Source organism: Ursus maritimus, unplaced genomic scaffold (genome assembly GCF_017311325.1).
Source record: "Ursus maritimus isolate PB19 unplaced genomic scaffold, ASM1731132v1 scaffold_13, whole genome shotgun sequence".
Taxonomy (NCBI): domain Eukaryota; kingdom Metazoa; phylum Chordata; class Mammalia; order Carnivora; family Ursidae; genus Ursus; species Ursus maritimus.
Genome location: NW_024423675.1, coordinates 35,564,827 through 35,585,482, shown reverse-complemented (window position 1 = coordinate 35,585,482; position 20,656 = coordinate 35,564,827). Strand labels below are relative to the sequence as shown.

The window sequence follows — 20,656 nt, the reverse complement described above, 5'->3', positions numbered from 1 at the left end:
TGGAAACAAGAAAACTATATGGTTATGATCACATGAAAATTTTGAAATTACTGTTGCTCAACAAATTAGAACTGTTCATCTTTAGTTCATTAATTAAACATTGGGAAGATCAGAGATGTTGGAGTAAAGATTTCAAGAACTATTTGAAAAATCTCTAGAACATGCTTCCTTCCATTATGTGTCTTCATTAAAACTTTCCATGCAGTCAATGAAAATGAACCTGGAAAAGATATAAAATCATTACATGTAAATTCAAATTAATACTTAATTGTTAAAATGTTTATTTTAAACAAAACTCTATGTATTTTGCATATAAAAATTAATATTCATTACTTGATAATTACACACATGAAGTTTTAAATTTAAAATTTATTGACCAACTCAAATAAAAATTTATAAGAAATACAAATAATCAGAAAACTAGGAAAAGTGCACAAACACATTGAAAGAATTGTCAATTCATCAACAAAACTGAAAGGCAACCTACAGAAAGGGAGAAGATAGTTGCAAATGATGTATCAGATAAAGGGCTAGTATCCAAGACCTATAAAGAACTTATCAAACTCAACACCCAAAGAACAAATAATTCTGGCAAGAAATGGGCAGAACGGGGCGCCTGGGTGGCGCAGTCGTTAACCGTCTGCCTTTGGCTCAGGGCGTGATCCTGGTGTTTCGGGATCGAGTCCCACATCGGGCTCCTCTGCTGGGAGCCTGCTTCTTCCTCTCCCACTCCCCCTGCTTGTGTTCCCTCTCTCGCTGGCTGTCTGTCACATAAATAAATAAAATCTTTAAAAAAATAGAGAGAAAAATGGGCAGAAGCCACGAACAGACATTTCTCCAAAGAAGACATCCAAATGGCCAGCAGACACATGAAAAAATGCTCCACATCACTTGGCATCAGGGAAATACAAATCAAAAGCACAATGAGATACTATCTCACATCAGTCAGAATGGCTAAAATGAACAAGTCAGAAAACAACAAATGTTGGAGAGGATGTGGAGAAAGGGGAGCCCTCTTACACTGTTCTTGGGAATGCAAGCTGGGACAGCCACTCTGGAAAACAGTATGGAGGTTCCTCAAGAAGTTAAAAATAGAGCTACCCTATGACCCAGCAATTGCACTACTAGGTATTTACCCCAAAGATACAACTGTAGTGATCTGAAGGAGCACCTACACCCCAATGTTTATAGCAGCAATGTCCACACTAGCCAAACTGTGGAAAGAGCTGAGATGTCCATCAACAGATGATTGGATAAAGAAGAAGTGGTATGTACATACAATGGAATATTACTCAGCCACCGAAAAGCATGAAATCTTACCATTTACAATTTACAATGCTGTGGAGGGGCTGGAGGGTATTATGCTGAGCGAGATAAGTCAACTGAAGAAAGACAGTTATCATATGGTTTCACTCATATGTGGGATGTAAGAAACAGTGCAGAGGGTCATGGGGAAGGGAGGGAAAACTGAATGGGATGAAACCAGAGAGGGAGACAAACCATAAGAGACTCTTAAGTATAGGAAAGAAACTGAGGGTTGCTGGAGGGGTAGGTGGGTGGGGGCATGGGGTAATTGGGTGATGGGCCTTAAGGAGGGCACATGATGTGATGAGGACGGGGTGTTATATGCAACTGATGAATTACTGAACTCTACATCTGAAACTAATAATGTACTATATCTTGGCTAATGAATTTAAATTAAAAAAAAGAAAGAATTATAAATTCACATGACAGAGAAGTAGAATTTTCTACATAAGAAACCAACATAAGTTAGAGAAATTGCTATATAATAGTGGCTTAGAGAAAACAGAAACCCTAATTCAGTTTTATGACAAAAATGTAAACTCCTGAAAACTATTTTAAGTACCACTTGGCAATATATGACTCATTGACTTTAACTCATTTCCTCTCTACAAATTTATTGGTAAAATCATAAACTATGCCAAGAAAAACATACATAAAATGCCATTATTACATTATTGACAAAGCTTATAAGAGAAAATAATGCCTACAGTTATAGTAAATGTATTAAATGAAACACTACATATCCTTTGAACAGAATGAGTTAGATCAATATGTCCTGATACCAAAGATCTTCAAGAAAATTATCTAGTAAAAAAATACAGTGTCAAGCAGTGAGTATGATTTCATTTGTGCAAACAACACAGGTTTTATTTATCCATTTATATACGCTGTTTTATGTACAAACATACTCTAGGAATTTGTGCCACTTTTAAAAATTGGATGAAGGGCCAAGAGATATAAACGAAGAGACGTGGGATGAAGACTTGAATTTTCATTTAATGTGTCAAAGCACTTAGACTTTTAAAGTTTGAATATATTAAATATAGTTTAAGATAAATTAGCAAAAATAACAGTAATTTAAACGCTTTTAAAATAAAGAAAGATAAGAGTTTTTAAAACAATTTTTGAAGAGAAGAAATATTTCAGGTTAGATCTGTTAACGTACGGAGGTATAGTTTGAAAGTGTCCTGAACGCTTGGTCCCAGGTCTACTTCTGTTTTCTTCCTATGCTCTAGGGCTGGGAGGATAATGCTTAATTTCCATGAAGAGCTGTTCTCATAAATATTATTTACTCCTTTCCATGGAGATGGAGCATGTTACCTGATTGGTGGGTGAGAACATTTGGTTCATGTTTCTCAGGTGGCTAGAGCTAATCTCTTATAAAGTCCCAAGACCCAAGATAGATCTTTCCTCTTCTTTCTATTTAAACTGGCGAGGAAATCAGGCTAGTTTGATTAATGTTGAATCAGTCAACACATCCAACAAGAGAGCAAAGGGCTGACACCGGATTTCAGACTTATCTAGAGTATAGATTCCAGTGTGTAGAAGGAGGATGTGATAAGGAGAGGGAGCACAGGCCTTAACATAATACTCCAAGATGCAAATTTATTGTCTCATTTCCAGCTGGTAAATTATTTAAACTTACAAAACCTCTGTTTCTTTATTAGTAAAATATTGGCAATAAAATTTTCTTACATCAAAGAAAAATTTTATTTAAGTATAGATTACTGGTTATTTAAAAATGCATGGGAGAAAACAAACATGCATTAGCATTATCATACAACTGATTTCTGAACTCAGTACTTTTGAATTACAAAACAATGATCATTACCCCCCCAAAATCAGTTTATTGGAACAAATTGATTTTTAAGTTGGTCTAAAACTCTTTTCACTATTTTGTCTACAAATGTTACTAAGTTTTTCTGTTTCATCTCATATCAGAACTTTGGTTTTTGACATGTTTACTTCTCAAAGTAGTATGTAGTTATTTCTTAGAGTTAATGTCAGCAACTATGAGAAGCTTCTCTAAGTCAAGAATTCAATACAATTGCTGCTTTGGGAATAGTAACCACTCTGGCTTCCCTGCACCAAGACTCATGCATTGAAAGGCAGATATTAATGGGCAAAATACGGGGGTTGACAATAGGAAGACCAAGAAAAGATGTTTTCTAAAAACACTGTTTCTAAAAAAACACTCCATTATTTACTTTGGTACTGTTGCTGGAGAAGCAGTTTCTGCCAGACCACAAGTCAGCTATATCATTGTTCATTTTATTTCCTTTTCTTAAAAGTGGCAGACTTTAACAATTTGATAACCAAATAAGCAGGAACCTTTAAATTACCATATACTTTAACTCCATAAAATAAATTATTTTCTTAACTGGTTTAGCAGCCTTGTGTCTGGAAAGGTAGCAAAATCCACTTTGTTCCCAAATTAGAAGGCTGACTCCCAGGATGTTTGTAAGATGCCCGGAGTCTTCTAATACCAGTCGTGACAATGGACTTTCTTAAACCCAGTGAGTTAATAAATGTGAAAATGACCTCATCTATCAATACATTGTGGAGTCAGCAAAACCATAAGGTAGGGACTGGCTGGTATAAAACAAGAGAGTATATTTCCTCTTAAATGATGCAAGGGGAATATGTATAGTAATCAAAAGAATCTATAATAAACTTGTGAAGAGATGATTCTGCTTTACATGTAAGTCTACTTAAACTGACTATGATGAAATGACTGAAAATTTTCTTCTAACACAATCCCATTCATTATAAGCTAAGCTGGTCTTGGTTTCTTACAAAGCTGGTATTTCCTTGGATTTATCTATTACACCCTCACTTTATAGCCATTTAGTTTATAACCTGGACCTGCCTGGCCTGTCTATAAAGCCTCTCTTCAGAAAGATCCCAGATACATTACACAGAAGCATCTTCTAGTAAAAATCTTCATTTCGTAACAGCATGTGAAGAACCAGCAACCGGCCCTCGAATTAAATACCTCTCATTCCACATTATTACAGAACCAGTGCAGTTTACTGACCATTCCTTCCTTATAGAAAACTCAGTAGCTATAAAAACATTTGTTCAGTTTTAAAACATTTTAATAGTTGTTCATTCTAAATATCCAAATACCATGTAACTTGGACATTTTTGGAATTACCAACTCAGAAGAGAAGCTGTGTTTAGATGAAGTGAAACTGGATCATACTTTGTATAGAGACTTGCCAGAAAATATGGAATAATTGGAAAAATTCTACAAAACTTGTCTCACTCCAGGCAACTCCAATATTCATATTTGCTCCACCGCCTCACTCTGGGCAGCTGGCTGAGAGCAGGACCAGCTCCGTGGTGTCCCTTCAAGACCAGATGCCAATGGTCAGCTCCAGCACTAATGTTTTTATAAAAGTATTGTAGTGATATTTATACATGATAAGGGGGAAAAAAGCACCTGACATAATTTCAGGCCCATGGTAGGTGTTTAATAAATAGGAGTTAACCACTTAACTTTACATGCTAACCACTTTACATTGCGCCCCACTGCGTTCTTTCAATTTAGTGCCATAGATGATCAGATTTAAAATTAAGTAAGGTTTTTAAATTGAGATGTAATTGACATATAACATTGTGTTAGTTTGGGGTATACAATGTAATTATATATATATATATATTTACCACAATAAGTTTAGTTAACATCCATCACCAGACATAGTCACAAATTATTTTCTTGTGATGAGAATATTTCATATATACTATCTTAGCAACTTGCAAACATATAATACAATATCGTTAACTACAGTCATCATACCATATGTTACACCTCCATTACTTATTTATCTTATATCTGGAAGTTTGTACTTTTTGACCACCTTTGCCTGTTTTACCCACCCCCTACCCCCTGTCTCTGGCAACCACTAATCTCTTTTCTGTGAGCTTGATTTTTTTATAAATTCCATGTAAAATGAGATCAGACAGTATTTTTCTTCCTCTGACTTATTTCACTTAGCATAAAGCCCTATAAGGTTCATCCATGTTGTTGCAAATGACAGGATTTTATTCTTTTTTATAGCTGATAATATTCCATTTTATATATATCGATACATATGTATGAATATATATGTATACATCATATTTTCTTCACCTACTCATCCACTGATGGGCACTTACATTGTTTCCATGCCTTAGCTATTGTAATAATGATGCACTGAATGTGGGGCTGCATTTATCTTTCTGAGACAAGGATCTAATTCCTTTCAGATAAATACTCAGAAGTGGAATTACTGGATCATATGGTAGTTTTTAATTTTTGAGAAAACTTCATGCTATTTTTCATAGTGGCTACACCAATCTACTTCCCCACCAGCAGTGCGTAAGAGTTCCCTTTTCTCCACATTCTCCTTAACACTTGTTACTTCTTGTCTTTTAATAATAGCCATTCTAACAGGTATGGGTGGTATCTAGTGGTTTTCCTTGATCTCTGCATTTTCCTGATGACTAGTGATGTTGAGCAACTTTTCATGCCCCTGTTGGCCATCTGTTTGTCTTCTTTGGAAAAAATGTCTGTTCAGACTGCCCATTTTAAAATCAGATTGCTTATATTTTTTGAATATTAATTCCCAATCAGATAAATGATTTGCAAACAATTTCTCCCATTTTGTGGGGTTTTTTCCTTTCCTTTCCTTTTTTTTTTTTTTTTTTATGATGTCCTTTGCTTTCTTTTTGTTTGATATAGTCCCATTTGTATTTTGTTTTTGCCTTTGCTTTTGGTGTCAAATCCAAAAACTCATCCCAGACCAATGTCAAGGAGCTTACCCCTGTTTTCTTCTAGGGGATTATGGTTCCATGTCTCACTGTCAAATCTTTAATCCATTTGCATTTGGGGTAAGATAATGGTCCAATTTCATTCTTTTGCAGGTGACTGTCCAGTTCTCTCAGCACCATTTATTTAAGAGAATGTCCTTTTCCCATTGTATATGCTTGGATCCTTTTTTGTAAATTAACTGACCACACAAGTGTGGGTTTATTTCTGGGCTCTCTATTCTGTTCCACTGATCTTTGTGTCTGTTTTTATGCCAGTACCATACTGTTTTGCTAACTATAGCTTTGTAGTATAGCTTGAAATTTGTAAGTGAGATGCCTCCAGATTTGTTCTTTCTCAAGATTGCTTGGCTATGCAGGGTCTTTCATAGTAGCATCCACGTTTTAAGATTGTTTTATTTCTGTGAAAAATGACACTGGAATTTTAATAGGCAATGCATTAACTCTGTAGACTGCTTTGGGTAGTATGGACATTTTAACAATGCTACTGTTTCCAATTCATGAACATGGAATTTCTTTCCATTTACTTGTGTCTTTTTCAATTTCTTTCATTAATGTCTTACAGTTTTCAGTGTACAGGTCTTTCACCTCCTTGATTAAATTTATTTCTAGGTATTTTATTCTTTTGAAATAATTGTAAATGGAATTATTTTTCTTAATTCATAAGTTTATAGGTTATGAACCTGCCACAATTACAATAGATTATCCTGAATTTAACTGCATTTTACCTTTATCAAGAGGGATTTATGCTTTCAGATGTTTTCTTGTTACTAATTAGCAACTCTTTTGTTTCAGCTTAAAGAAGTCCTTTTAACATTTCTTATAAAGCCAGTCTAGTGGTGCTGAACCCCTTCAGCTTTTCCTTGTCTGGAGAACTCTTTATTTTTCCTTCAATTCTGAAGAAAAGATTTGCCAGGTAGAGTATTTGTGGTTCGGAGTTTTTTTCTTTCAGCACTTTGAATAATTCATGCCACCCTTCTGGCTGGTAAAATTTCTCCTGAAAAATCTGCCAAGTCTTATGGGGGGGGGGGCTCTCTTGTACATAATGAGTTGTTTTTCTCTAATTGCTTTTAAGATTCTCTCTTTGTCTTTAACGTCTGACAATTTAAGTATAATGTGTCTTGGTGTAGGTTTTTGGGGCTCATCTTATTTGGAACTCTAGGTTTCTTGAATCTGGATGTCTGTGTCCTTCCCCAAGTTACAGACATTTTCAATCATTATTTCTTTCAATATGTTTTCTGCCCCTTTCTCTCTCTCTTCTATTTCTGGGACCCTTGCAATACAAATATCAGTCCACTTGATGTTGTGCCATAATGGTCTTTAAGCTATCTTGAACTTTTTCTCATTCTTCTCTTTTTTTGCTCCTCTCATTGGATGAAATCTGCTGCCGATGTACTCAAGTTCCGGATCCTTCCACTTTCATCCAGACTTCAGTTGAATCTCTCTATTGAATTTTTCAGCTCTGTTATATTTTTTCAAGTTGGTGATTTCAGTTTGGTACTTTCTTACATTTTATATTTCCCTGTTGAAATTTTTACTTTGCTCGTGAATTCTTCTCCTGACCTCAGAAAGCATCTTTATGACCATTATTTTGAACTCTTTATCAGGTAAATCACTTATCTCCATTTTATTAAAGTCTTTTTCTGAGGTTTTATGCTGTTCTATTGTTTCGAACATATTCCTGTGTGTCTTCATTTTCCTTGCCTTTCTGTGCTGGTTTCTATGGACTAGACAGAACAGCCACCTCTCCCAGTTTTGAAGAGGCATCTGTATAAAAGATAAATCTTACCACTCAACCCTACTCTTGTTCTTGGTTGTCTTTCAATCCTTTGTGAAACTGCTTAGTGTGTTCTTAAAGGTCCCCAGTAGTTGAAGGTGGGCCAAGACCTGTCAGTGTCCCGAAGACGCAGAGCTCAGTCAACACTTGGATGCCAGATGATTTTAAGCTGGATCTTCAATGGCAGCTTTTGTTTGTTGCAGTCCTATGGAACCCATGAGTTTAATTAAGCCCTCTTAGCCATCAGAACCATGCAATCAAGGGGTATCTTCCGGGTAAAGACTGAAAAAAAACATGGCACAGATGTGTGTACAAGTTCCTTTCCACAAGATACCTCCACCTTGAAGCAAAACAAAGGGAGAGTGCCAAGATGGCACCTATCAAGTTCTTGGTTTCCGAAGAGTATTGCAGTATCAAATTGGAAGCCTGCCCCTCAGTCCATAGCTATTAAAATGAACAAATAGGCCTCTTTCATGAAAAGATTGGGTGTGTTTCAGTTTGCTGCCTCTGCTCTGGACCCTTGGGAATTTGCCACAGTGAGTCTGTATAAGCCCTTTAAGAACCGTCTCCTAGTTTGCTCTAGCCTTCTAGGTCTTGTGGATGCAAGCCCTGCTGGCTTTCAAAGCTAAATGTTTGGGAGCCCATCTCTAACATGAAAGTCTTAGAAATTGGGGTGCCAGATGTGGGGGTCCAAACCCATCACTGACTCCTTAAGGAGAAGCTGGGAGTTGTGAGATCCCTCCCTATCGTGTGTCTGGGGTTTATTGCAAGATTGTGTCTCAGCCTCTCTCCTTCCTACTTTGATGTGGATTTTTTCTCATTTTCCCAAAAAGTGAGAGTCACTCAGCTAGTTCCTGGATTTCTTTCAGAGTGAATTGTTCTGTCTGTAGCTGTAGATTTGGTATCTGTGAAAGGAGGTAAGTTCAGGAGTTTCCTATGTCACCATCTTCACTGAAGTTTCTGAGATGCCCAAGTTCATTTCCTCCCACCTAATTATACATCATACTTCAGCAAACAGTTGTCCTCATTCAAAGAGAGGAGGAGGTAGTGACCACTGCAGCAGAAGAGTAGGAGGTAACAACCTTCTCTGTGAGGTTAGGGGAAGCAAAAGGGGCAGCTGGCCTCAGTCTTGAATCATGAAATTCAACACATTTTTTAAAGCATTTTTATTTTTTTTAATGATTTTATTTATTTTTTCGACAGAGATAGAGACAGCCAGCGAGAGAGGGAACACAAGCAGGGGGAGTGGGAGAGGAAGAAGCAGGCTCCTAACAGAGGAGCCTGATGTGGGGCTCGATCCCATAACATAGGGATCACGCCCTGAGCCGAAGGCAGACGCTCAACCGCTGTGCCACCCAGGCGCCCCTAAAGCGTTTTTAAATTATATTAACATGAATCATCAGCTTTGACAGTTTTAAATCTTCACTCAGTCTTCACTATTTATTTTAAATATCACCTATGGGGGAAAAAAGTAATAAAATCTAGGCAAGCTTTGTTTTCTATCTAATTTATACCTAATATTATTTTTCAACTTTAATATGAGTTTTACTCTTAGAATATGTATAGTCAAGGATTAAAACCTGATGCCACTATAGACACAGAGATGGTTCAGAATTTTACATAATTAAAAATGAAAAACTCCATGCCAATTCTTACCATCAGCAAAAATGTTAAAAAGATAATTTTAAGCCTGAAAAGATTAATTTTATTTTGTAGATTAAATTTAATGAATTTAGCTTAGGTTTCTTGTGGAAAACACTTCTGGAGACTAAAAAGGAGCTAAATGACACTTTGATACTTTATTGTAAATGTATGTATATGTTTCTATTGATGATTAATGAAAATGCTCGTTTTTAAGTATCAGTAGTTGTTTTTCACTCACGCTTTGTTTTCAATACATCCGTTTTCTCTATTCTCTGCTTATTTGAAAACTCCAAGGTCTTTGACTCTGTGACTGAATTCTGAGCATCAATGAAGAGTGGTTGCCATGAGAATGACAACTAGATGATAGTAAAAGCCTCATGATACAAAGTCTACACAATTATACTACCAAGGCTCACCATTTTTTCACCAGTAGTTTTCAACATTTACTCTCCCATTTTTTTCTTGTGAAAGCAATTTAAAACTGCGACATACAGCCTAATTTCAGTAAAACTGAATCTTGTAATAAAATCTTGTAGTATGGTACTTTCAAGCTTTAAATGAAATAATTTCCACTCTCCGCTCAGTTCTTCACCTTGTACATCTTAAGAGGAAAGATCCAGTTTATACAACCCAGGCCTACAATGCAGTTAGGCCATCTGATTATTTGGCAGGTGATCACCAAAATTCATGCTTCTCCTTGCATGGTATAGATTTGTCACACAAAAGTAGCTCTTAGACAACCATTTAATTCCCTAGCCCACCTGCTTCTCCAAACATGAGAGCATCTTTCTAGGTGGGATGTAGATTATATAGAAGCCAGGGGTCGGAACAAGCACAGATGGAAGGAGACTGAGTCCTCTACTCATTGTGTAAAGGGAAGCTGCCGTTGACTAAGAATATTGCACTGGAATCATTACTACAGCAAGAAGAAATTGCAATTGCATGAAAGCCTTAAATGTGTGGGCTTCTTTTTAATTCAAATAAGATTTCAAAAACATATATTTAATGTATTTATGTTTACTTTGCTTATATAGCTTTCAGACTCTTTGGTGGGTTAAAAATAGTGATATTTTAATTATGTTTTCTGTTCTGATAGGAAGGCCTACAGCTGAGGAGTGGCAGCAGAATACTTCACCCATGGCTGGCTAGTAAGGCTAGATGAATGGAGCTCACATAAGTCAATTTGCTTGTTTTTCTCATGAATCATGGAAGATTTCCTTTTGAGATTTCTTTATTTTTTTCTAAATTTAAGAGCAATATATAAGGTTTAAAAAAAAGGAATACGGTAACAACAGCAAAGGGCAATACCTGGGTTTGGAGATGAAAAGTGGACTGAAGGCAGCCTGGTGCCTTCCTCGATCAATAAAGATACATAAGAAAGGACAGGCTACCATTGGAAGGACCAAAAACTGTGGAATGGAGACCCATGGAAAATCATGACGTTCTTTAACAGTATAACAATCTTTGTATATGATAAAATCATTATTTCTTCCTTTATTCAATGAAATATTAATTTTCTATTGCTTATAAGGCCCTTACCTGGAGAGTTATCCACTCAGGAAAGAAAACTTAGAACAAGCAGGACGGTGTTTTGAAAGACAGTAAAGTCTCTGATGAAGGGGGCTCTATCCCCGTTCACAAGCATTCGCGGCGGCAGGCCCTTCTGGTATTCATATGTTCTTACCAGAGTTGTAGGAAAGAGGGAAGCAGCTAAATATTCCACAGCTACACACCAATTTCTTCCAAAATCTGCTTCTGGCTTAGAATAATACTCCAACCTAAGAGACGAGTGAAAACAGGTACAGTTGTAATTAGTCTACTCAGCCTCATCATTTTCTTTCTTTTGTTTTTGATATTTTGGTTTCAAGATTTTATTGAAATTCTAGTTAGTTAACATATAAGGTAATATTGGTTTCAGGAGTAGAATTTAGTGACTCATCACTTACATATAACACCCAGTGCTCATCACAACAACTGAGGAACAATGGCTTAAATAAACTGCAATGTCTTAAATAAACTGCAGGCCCTAAGAACAATGGCTTAAATAAACCACAAAGCCTTAGCAACAATGGTTTAACTAAACACTAGGAAAGAGCTGAATGCACCTACCTGTTCGAGGCTCAGAGGTGTATAAGCAAAGTCGGATCAAATGGAAGCCTTTCAAACGATTTAATTGTGTTATTGAACAATTCATTTAATAAGTCAGTTAAGATACAGTCAAGTAAAAAAAATAAAAATATGCCTTAGAAGGCTCATTGTAATTTAGAGTACAGAAAAATGTGCACCAGGGCGCCTGGGTGGCACAGCGGTTAAGCGTCTGTCTTCAGCTCAGGGCGTGATCCCGGCGTTATGGGATCGAGCCCCACATCAGGCTCCTCCGCTATGAGCCTGCTTCTTCCTCTCCCACTCCCCCTGCTTGTGTTCCCTCTCTCGCTGGCTGTCTCTATCTCTGTCGAATAAATAAATAAAATCTTTAAAAAAAAAAGAAAAGAAAAGAAAAGAAAAATGTGCACCAACCAATCTTAGGATCCAAGACCACAGAGTTTTAGGTATATGTAGGCTATACAGGGTTCAGTATTGGGTCATGTAAATAAAAGCCCTAATATATGATTTTACCTAAAAAAGTAACAAATGAGATTTGAAGGAAGTGCCGCAGTATGTAGTAGATGGTAAACATGGCCCCAATTTTTCTAAACTCTTTATATCTCTGTTTTTTTTTTTCCTCCAGCGTCCCTTCCTTGTTACATTGGAAGGAAGTGGGAAGGAGAGAGGCATAACTTTCTGATGGTGGCTCAGCCATATGATTTCATTTGGCCAATAGGATATTAGCCAACTTGACACAGCGTGAACCTGAAGTATGTTTTCACAATTTGATTTCTCTCTCTTGCCTCTCTGCCGTCACGATGGCAAACCGTCAAGCTTGCCTGCTGAAGAAGAATGGGAAGACTAGTGGGGCAGAGCTGAGCTTCACTCATCCTGTGGTGCCAGTCAAAACCAGCTAAGACGAGTGAGCCCAGGAAAGAGCAGCAGACCTGCCCAGCTGACTCTTAGACATGTGAGGAATAAACACTGCTGTAGACATTGACATTTAGTAGTTATCCACTGGGCTACATTCTCATGAAAAAAAGTGGAATGAAATACGGGGCAACACACTTAATAAATTGCAGACTTCTCAACAGCAAAAGTGAAGCTAAAAATTAATGGAGATATGCCTTCAAAAATCTTAAGTATTACCAGCCTAGATGTCTGTAATCACTCAAAGCCTCAGTCAAAAATCGTGATAGAATAATGATATTTTAAGAATGCAAATTACCTACAATTCTTTTCTTATACAATTGTTCTGAATGGACTAGCATGTAAGTCTTAACAAACAAAGTAATCCAGGAAATAAAAAGATACGGGATCCTGGAAATGGTAATTCAACACAAAGAAGAGACAAAGGAAATGTAGTACAAAGATACTAGAGACCTAAGAAGCATACCTGACCACCTAGGCAGAGCAGAGCAAGTCAACAGCTCTGAAAGAAACCTCTTCAAGAAGAAGGGATTGATATAATTCTGGATGCTTTTAAACATGTTGAGAAAAAACTTCCTTGGTTTGCCAATTGGAAGTGATTAGTGGTGTGTACAATAGAAAGTAAACAAAAATGCACAAAAAATTATAAATAAGGGGAATAAGATAACAAGGAAAAATAATTATAATCAGTTTAATACATGTGATATGAATAGTAATTAATAGTTAAAATAATGTAGCCACTGAACATTGACCCAATCCAAATTACTAAACAATTATGCAGAGAAAGTGAGAAGCGGGAAGAATTTTTGTGGAGTGGAGGTGAGGGGAACTAAGTGGTAGTTTTCTATGGTGGTGATAAAAAGGATAAAACTTAAATCTGCAAATCGGGACATGGTATAGGATTTTTTATTTTTAGAAATATAGTACCAAATATCAAAGTAACCGTGGTTATAGTGGTATTCTCCCTGGATACAGCTGTTTCATTTATTTATGAATTTTTGGTGGAAGCGATGGCAAAACCTCATAGAACCATTTGACTCTTTAAAACATTGACATATAAGAAGTGGATAATCTACAAACTAAAAATAATCCAAAACAAAAAATAAGAAAGCACACCTGAATTCAACATATAAATTAAAGAAACAGGAAGGAAGGAGGGATGAGGGGGAGGGAGGGAGAGAGAGAAGGAAGGGAGGAAGGGAGGAAGGAAGGAATCTCTGAAGAATTCCGAAGACTCTAAGGCCCGTCCATCCACTACTCTAACTCCCGGGACAAGGGGCCCTGATCACCCTCACTTGCCTGCTAACCTACCTGAGAGGGTGGGAGAAGAGTTATGAATGCTATTTGTTCAGTTAGGTGATTGCCTGTGTGGCTCATCTCTCCCCAGAATTGAAAGATTCTCATCAAGGAAGTGAATATCATATTTTATTCCTGCTTCATTATATATTGAAAAGGTGGAAGCATTTTTTTTTTATCGTTTAAGAGTTTTAAATATCTTTTTAGAAGGGAGGAAGAACCTTGGTACTTATTGACCTCATAAAACTAGTTTGTAGGTCACGTATGCTTACAGGTAAGAAGAGGAGCTATGGAGTCAGGAGAAATTTGAAGACTAGCCCTGCCCTTCACTGACCATAAGATTTTAAGCAAGTTACTCAACAGCTCAACCACATACTCAGGATCTAGAAAAAGGAGGTGTTTTGAAGTGAGGTATTACGTGAGGACACTTCGTGAAATTTCTTTTACTTGTTGTGCTTGAGAAACAGTAGCTATTTTAAAAAATCATGGGAGAGAGTCATTTGTTGATACCTAAATAGGTCAAGTAAAAAGGAACAAATTTCAGAGAATAAAAAGAGTTAGTAAAAAACAATTTTTTTGGTCATAATTAGTGAGGAAAGTACTTCTAATACTATCAGAAAAAAAAACTTTTAGGTCATACACTTCTGATCAAAATAATCAGGTAAATATTTAAGATTATTCACTGAAAACTTCATATGTTCTGTGATTTTGGAGTTTTTAAATAAACTTGGCCTGTTAAAAAATATGACATTCCTTTCAAAAGCGGTTCCATTACATAAATAGGAATAAATACAATAAGATTAAAAGTCTAAGTCCACAGGAGACAGGAAATGTACCTACAAGAAAAAAACTTCTTCAATCTCCTTGAATTTACCTAAAGTATTCTTATATTTCTTAGGGACAAAGTTGCATTCTCTAGTGATTTATCTTTGTATATGAACCTGGAACATCTGTAAATGAAAAAAGTAATCTAGAGCGATGACTTGCTATCAGTCAAATCTTGAGGCTGGCAATCCCAGGCTGAAATCCTTGTCTGCTAATCTCATTCCTATTTCCTGTCATCAGAATAGAAAGAGCGGTTGAGTTACAACTGCAGCCCCAAATCCTATCACCGATGCTGCCCCAAGAGAAAACTCCGTTGCCCAACTTGATACCTAGTTTTTGAAGCCATACCGACAGGTGAAGGAGGAAATGTGCTTCGAATCTGCTACTTCGGTGATTTATTTACCTAACTGAATGATGGAGTCGTGGGAGAGACAACCAGTGAAATAAGAGGCACACATTCCTGCCTGGAGTCACCAGTCCACTTATACAATACCAAGGACGCTGATTTTGGTTCCTATTTTTTACCATACCCAGATTTCTACCCTGTATCCCACTCCAAGTAGTTGGCTTCACCCTCAGATAGTGTCCATGGTGGCTGATTTTATGCATCAAATTGACTGGGCCTCAGGGTGCCCAAATATTTAGTTAAACATTATTTTGGGTGTTTCTGTGAAGTTTTTTGTTTTGTTTTGTTTTGTTTTCGGAAATCTCAGTTTCCAAATAAGTTGGCTGAGTAAAACATATTGCCCTCCATAATGTGGATGGGCCTCATCCAATCTGTTGAAGGTGTGAACAGAACAAAAGGCTGAGAGAGTAAGAGTAAATTACTCTAAAGTAAGAGAGAATTTTCCTGGCTGATGGCCTTCATACTAGAAGGTAGGCTCTTTCCAGTTCTACCTATATCTATCTATCTACCTATCATCTATCTTCTATTAGGGCTGTTTCTCTGGAGAACCCTAATACAGTATCATTCACAACTAAGCACAAATCACTTCTACACCCTCACATGTAGGTGTATGATAACCTCTAGATGGACACGTAGAATGGCTCGATAATCTAAGCTAGCCTCTGTGCTAATCCTGATGCTAGTTGATCTTTTTCCCTAAATATGTCCCTACCATATAATGTGCCCATGGTCAAAATAATGAAGAAAATGTCTTTTCTTTTCTTAATGTAGAGAAATTGGTATGTTTTGTTTGTTGGTTGGCTAGCTGTTTCATTAGTTATCAGTTGGTTAGCACAAGATGTTTTTTTTCCTCAAAATTTTGTTCCTTCTTCATAAAACACAATCTAATCATTCCAAAATAGTACACTTCATCATTAAAATACACAGTGACTCATATCATGTAATAGAAAGACTGACCACCACTTTAGAAAAGGAATAAAAAAGCTTAAGTAAGGCCAAAAGTCTTTTACCATATTCAATAGAAATGATTTGGGATCCATTCTTACCTATCTTCAAATATCCTGCTAGCATAGTCCAAGCTTGAGACATGTGCAGCCCACAAGTACTTCAACAGGTTTTCAAAGCTACTAGAAGGATCCTGTAAATGCTGTAGCAGAGGAGAAATTTATTCATATTTGAGAAAATATAACAATTCCTCTCCTTACAACTTCATTTAATCCCATATATAATTTAGAAATATTCTACATGAGAGGAGAATTTTGTTTCTAAGAACTGTGTAAGCTCTCAGTGACTAACACTCTGTAAAAGAGTATAATATCTATTATAATTAATAATATTGAATGCATCCATAAGAAATAAGCTGCAACAATTTTCCCAAGAGTCAGTATTTTATACTGGCCAGGAGAATTTTGGTTTTGGTTTGTCATTTGCTTTTCTACTATCTTAGTAGAAATTACAACAAAAGTTTAAGATTAAGAAAAGGAGGAAATTTTTATTAGAATATTTAATTCAATCATATCTAAAGTAGTGAACTAATAATCTATAGGACTAGTAAATCTATCTTTTCATTGTGGACCTTAGCCCACATCCATGTTTAGCCAATGTTTTCATTTTGCTCATTGAATATTTGGTTTTGATTGCCACGTAATTGTTTATTTCTACCTATATATGACCATTTATTAATTCAGTTGAAATAAATTAATTGTTCTAAAAACCAATTACATAATTATATTTCTCCCAAGAGTTAACCTTTGGTTGCCATGCAAGTTCAATTACCCAGAATATTCTTCTCATTTAGTAAGATATCTTTTGCGCTCTCACATTGTGTATAATTTATTTGAAATGAGTGGATAGACCTTGTGTTAATGCCATACTGGTTCAGAGTATTAATGGCACATAATGCCCAGCTACACTGTAATAATATAATTTGCATAACAGTCTACATTGTTACACTTAGGAAAATATTATACGATGCACACAAAAACCTAGACAAAAAGCATTATACAAAAAAAGAAATAAATTATAGGAAAATAAATTATGAAACTTATGAAAGCAACCTGGTAAAAGGTATTCCACTTGCTCATTGTCTCAGGAAAGGATGACAGACAACTAGAAACATTAAGACAAAACTTTGTCTGATCTTTGGGTGGTGGCAGAAGCATGACTTGGTCTGATGATATCCCCATTACACCAGAATCAACCGCAGCAAGGAAAGGCAATGCAGATAGAAAGTAATTCATATCTGTAACAGCAAAATACTTATTATTATCACAAGCACTAAGAAATGTGATAGAGAGTATTTTTAAGTAATCTGTACACGAGTAAGCAAAAATCACAGATCCAGAAACCTAAAGGTCACTAGCAAAAAAAAAAAAAAAAAAAATTGCAAATCTCCCTAGGAGTTTGGGAAATATCTCTAAGAAACTGTGTGTAAATTAATTTTGTTACCAAAACACAAAATAAGTTTAAGGAATTAGAAAATACCTTCTGATTATTTTAGTATTAAATATCTGACTGAAGCCTTCGATTACAGATTGATAAAATGATTTGTGGTACACTACTCTGACGTGTTTATGGTTTAAAAGTCAAACACATTTGATCTGAGCAAAATGAGAAAAAGCCCTATTTGCTTGTTCCCTCATTTCTCATCCTTCCTCATTCTGGAGACTGCCCCTCATTCGTGGCACCTCCCACCTGACTGCCAGTGCTGGGCTTTCAGAGGCCACAGTCCTTTGCAGTTCCTTGTTTCAGTCCTTCAGTGAAAAGCTGAATATGTCCTAGGGAATTGTTATTGACATTATGGCTTTTAAATTCTAGAATGTGGCATAAAGCCCACAAGGTACATGATGAAATAGACTCCTTCTTACAAAGGAGTAGTATTGTTTTGTCTCTGTCCCTAAGATTTTAGGTTGAATACTTTCCTTGGGGATGGTTATTACCTATTTTGCCATTTAAGTGAACCTACCAGCCCACCAACTGTCCACAGAGATACACAAAGGATCTCCAGATTCATAGCCACAGCCTTTTCTTTGTCTGGGATCAGCTAATCGTCCTAGAAGAGAGAGTGTGCAGGGATTATTTATTATATACTAACATTAATTCTTGAATATCAATAAATATTTTGCTTTAATTTGGTCTCTTCTTTTATTGATCTCCAATAACTCCCTCTCACTCAATCTCCCCCTTCCTTTTCTTGTCACTTTCTTAAATACACACACACACCCTACACTCAATCACATGCTGCTAAGCCATCCTGTTTCCAGGTCCTGTCCTTTGGCTTAATTTCCAATATTACCAGATTAGAATAGAATTTTTCAGGTGGACCTGAATATTGGTATTTTTTTTAACTAGGCAGTTATTTTCAATATGCAGCCAAGATTGAGAAACACTGCTTAGGCTCATTCTTTTATTTCCTAGTAGATTTCATTTCTATTTCCCCAGTAAAATTTCACCCACATTTCAAATCTCAGTATAAATTCACTTTTTCCTGATTACTTGAGCTGACTCCACTCTGCCCTTTGTTTTTGTTTTGCACTTTTAACTTTTATCCAAGAGTTGCTGTGTATTGTTTTCTATTCAATTTCTGCTATCTTTCCCATTGCACTTTTGTTGTAAATTCTTTGATGGCAGGGAAACTATCTGAAAGTACTTATTCACACCCCATCTCCCCACTGCTCTTAGCAAATGCTAGACACTTAACAGCTCATCAAAGGATGAGTTTAGTCAGGCTTGATCCTGATGTGTGAGTGCAATGCAAGAGTAAGAAGGGCATTAATCTACCAGCTCTTTCAGACTCCACTCTCCCCTGAAGTTGGCATGCCTCCCATTGTAGACTTTATGTTAGTGATTTCTCTTGCACCGGGGTTGTTTTGACCCCAAGGAATGCCAGATAATTAGGAGTAGGTTTGGGTCTCAGGACATTCCCTGACAAGGATGCATGACTGGTCAACCTCCGTAGCTCCGGAATATGACCACTGCTCACACTTAATACCAACCATAATCTTCTCTCTGTATTTTTTCCATTGGAATTGAATAAATTTCCTTATTGTGGTATTATCAGCGTGGAGTAGGCAGGAGGCACCACTCTCCTTCATAAGCTTCTTCTGTCAGCCAGAACGAAAATATCTTTTTAATTTATAAATCCTTGGCCCATAACGTATCTCCTAACTAAACACTAGAATGTATTTTCCAGAGGAATTGATCATTTGCAGAGCAACATCCTCGTGAACAAGATGGCCCTCCATGCCTATCAACCTTATCTCCATGTATATTAATCACAATTGGGGCAATCAAAACATTCAAGTTAATTTAACATCATCACCTTCTGTTTTTCATGTCTATCCTTTTGACTGCTTTGTTCATCTAAGTGCTTAGAATGGCATCTAGCACCTAGCAGGAGTTCAATAAATACTTGTAGTATGTTCGATAGGTTTCAATAGATTTAATATGAAGTCTTTTTGTGTTTGGCAACTACACCTTGTGCCCCATTGTGGTTTCTAGTCAAAACAGAAGCACATAAAAGAAGGATTTATGGAGGAGGAGAAGTAGAGAAATATGGTTACGAGGGGGAAAGAGGAAAAAGAAAAGGATCAATTTTCAAAAACACGATATGGTATACACAGAGTCTTATTTCCCATTTACTGCATGGTCATACTGGTAGATCATCAGGATGAAAACAAGAGTTGTTCTTACCTGTTCTGTATTGCCAGCCATGCTGGAGAGGTAATCCCCATAAAATATTTTGATCATTGTTTGCTACGATGTTTTCAAAATAACTCGCTGTCTTGTTCACCAGGATTTTGTACATCCCCATTCTCTCATTGTACACCCAGGGATCAATAATGTACTTTCCATTCTCTACCCTGTAGTCACTGAACTGACCCGCGCTCATCTTCCACAGCGGGGGATACGGATCTGGGACATCAGATGTTCCTGCTAAAGAAGCAGAGAAGCAAGCAACTAGTACGCAGGTCCAAGGAGGGAGGAGAGCCATTGCGCCAAAGCTGTTGACTGAGGCTGCGGCAAGGCTTTTATTGGGAAATGGAGGAAGAAGTCACGGTATTTGCTTATATCCCAGCATGTCAACATCTTTTGTTCTTTTCCCTGAAGATGATAGGGTGAAGGTGGGAAGGCCTTACCAATGAAAATAGGATGCATCTCTTACTAAATAACATCATCAATGTAGTTTGTTATTCACATGATAGTCCACAAATCAGTTGAATATTTTATTGTTGAATGAATAAATATTCTAAACACTTTCAGAAAACTGCTATTAAGTTTACATTGTGTTTGTATGCCTATTAAATGAAATACACCCCTATACATATATCTTGACCTTATTCATCTAGAAATGTAAAGATATTGGAAGTTACCTACGTCTGCAGAAAAGAGTTTACATAGCAAGCCTGAGAATATTATTGTTACAAAAACCGGCTTGCAAGGTTGGCCCTTGGTTGGCATCTGTCTACTTGGCTCTCAAAGTTCCCAGTCAACAGTTAAATGACAAGTGAGTCACTGTACCTAGACTGTGCAAACAATATAGTTTATGCCCAACACCTGCTTTCCTTGTACAGTCT

The 20,656-nt window shown here is 36.6% G+C and overlaps 2 protein-coding genes across 2 annotated transcripts in view; one reads left to right on the top strand and one right to left on the bottom strand.

The window, feature by feature from the left end:
• Window positions 1–4,716, top strand: part of LOC103663514 (protein LEG1 homolog) — a 54,801-nt gene extending 50,085 nt beyond the window's left edge. Inside the window, exon 6 of the mRNA XM_008691239.2 lies at window positions 4,579–4,716. Within this exon, the coding sequence (XP_008689461.1) occupies window positions 4,579–4,716 (138 nt within the window). The remainder of the gene's footprint in view (window positions 1–4,578) is intronic.
• A 6,377-nt stretch (window positions 4,717–11,093) lies between these two features.
• LOC103663515 (protein LEG1 homolog) lies at window positions 11,094–20,073 on the bottom strand. The gene is made up of 5 exons (XM_008691240.1): window positions 19,773–20,073; window positions 18,046–18,132; window positions 17,138–17,322; window positions 16,127–16,227; window positions 11,094–11,316 (listed from the first exon to the last, which is right to left on the bottom strand). Exons 1-5 carry the CDS (start codon window positions 20,071–20,073, stop codon window positions 11,094–11,096), a joined length of 897 nt encoding a protein of 298 aa, XP_008689462.1.
• Window positions 20,074–20,656: the final 583 nt, after the last annotated feature.

Coding starts and splice junctions, on each gene's coding strand:
- LOC103663515 (XM_008691240.1), bottom strand. CDS start 20,073: ATGGCTCTCCTCCCTCCTTGGACCTGCGTACTAGTTGCTTGCTTCTCT. Junction 18,133..19,772: donor TGGCTGGCAATACAGAACAG/GTAAGAACAACT, acceptor TCTCTCTTCTAG/GACGATTAGCTGATCCCAGA. Junction 11,317..16,126: donor AGCAGGATATTTGAAGATAG/GTAAGAATGGAT, acceptor CTCGTCTCTTAG/GTTGGAGTATTATTCTAAGC.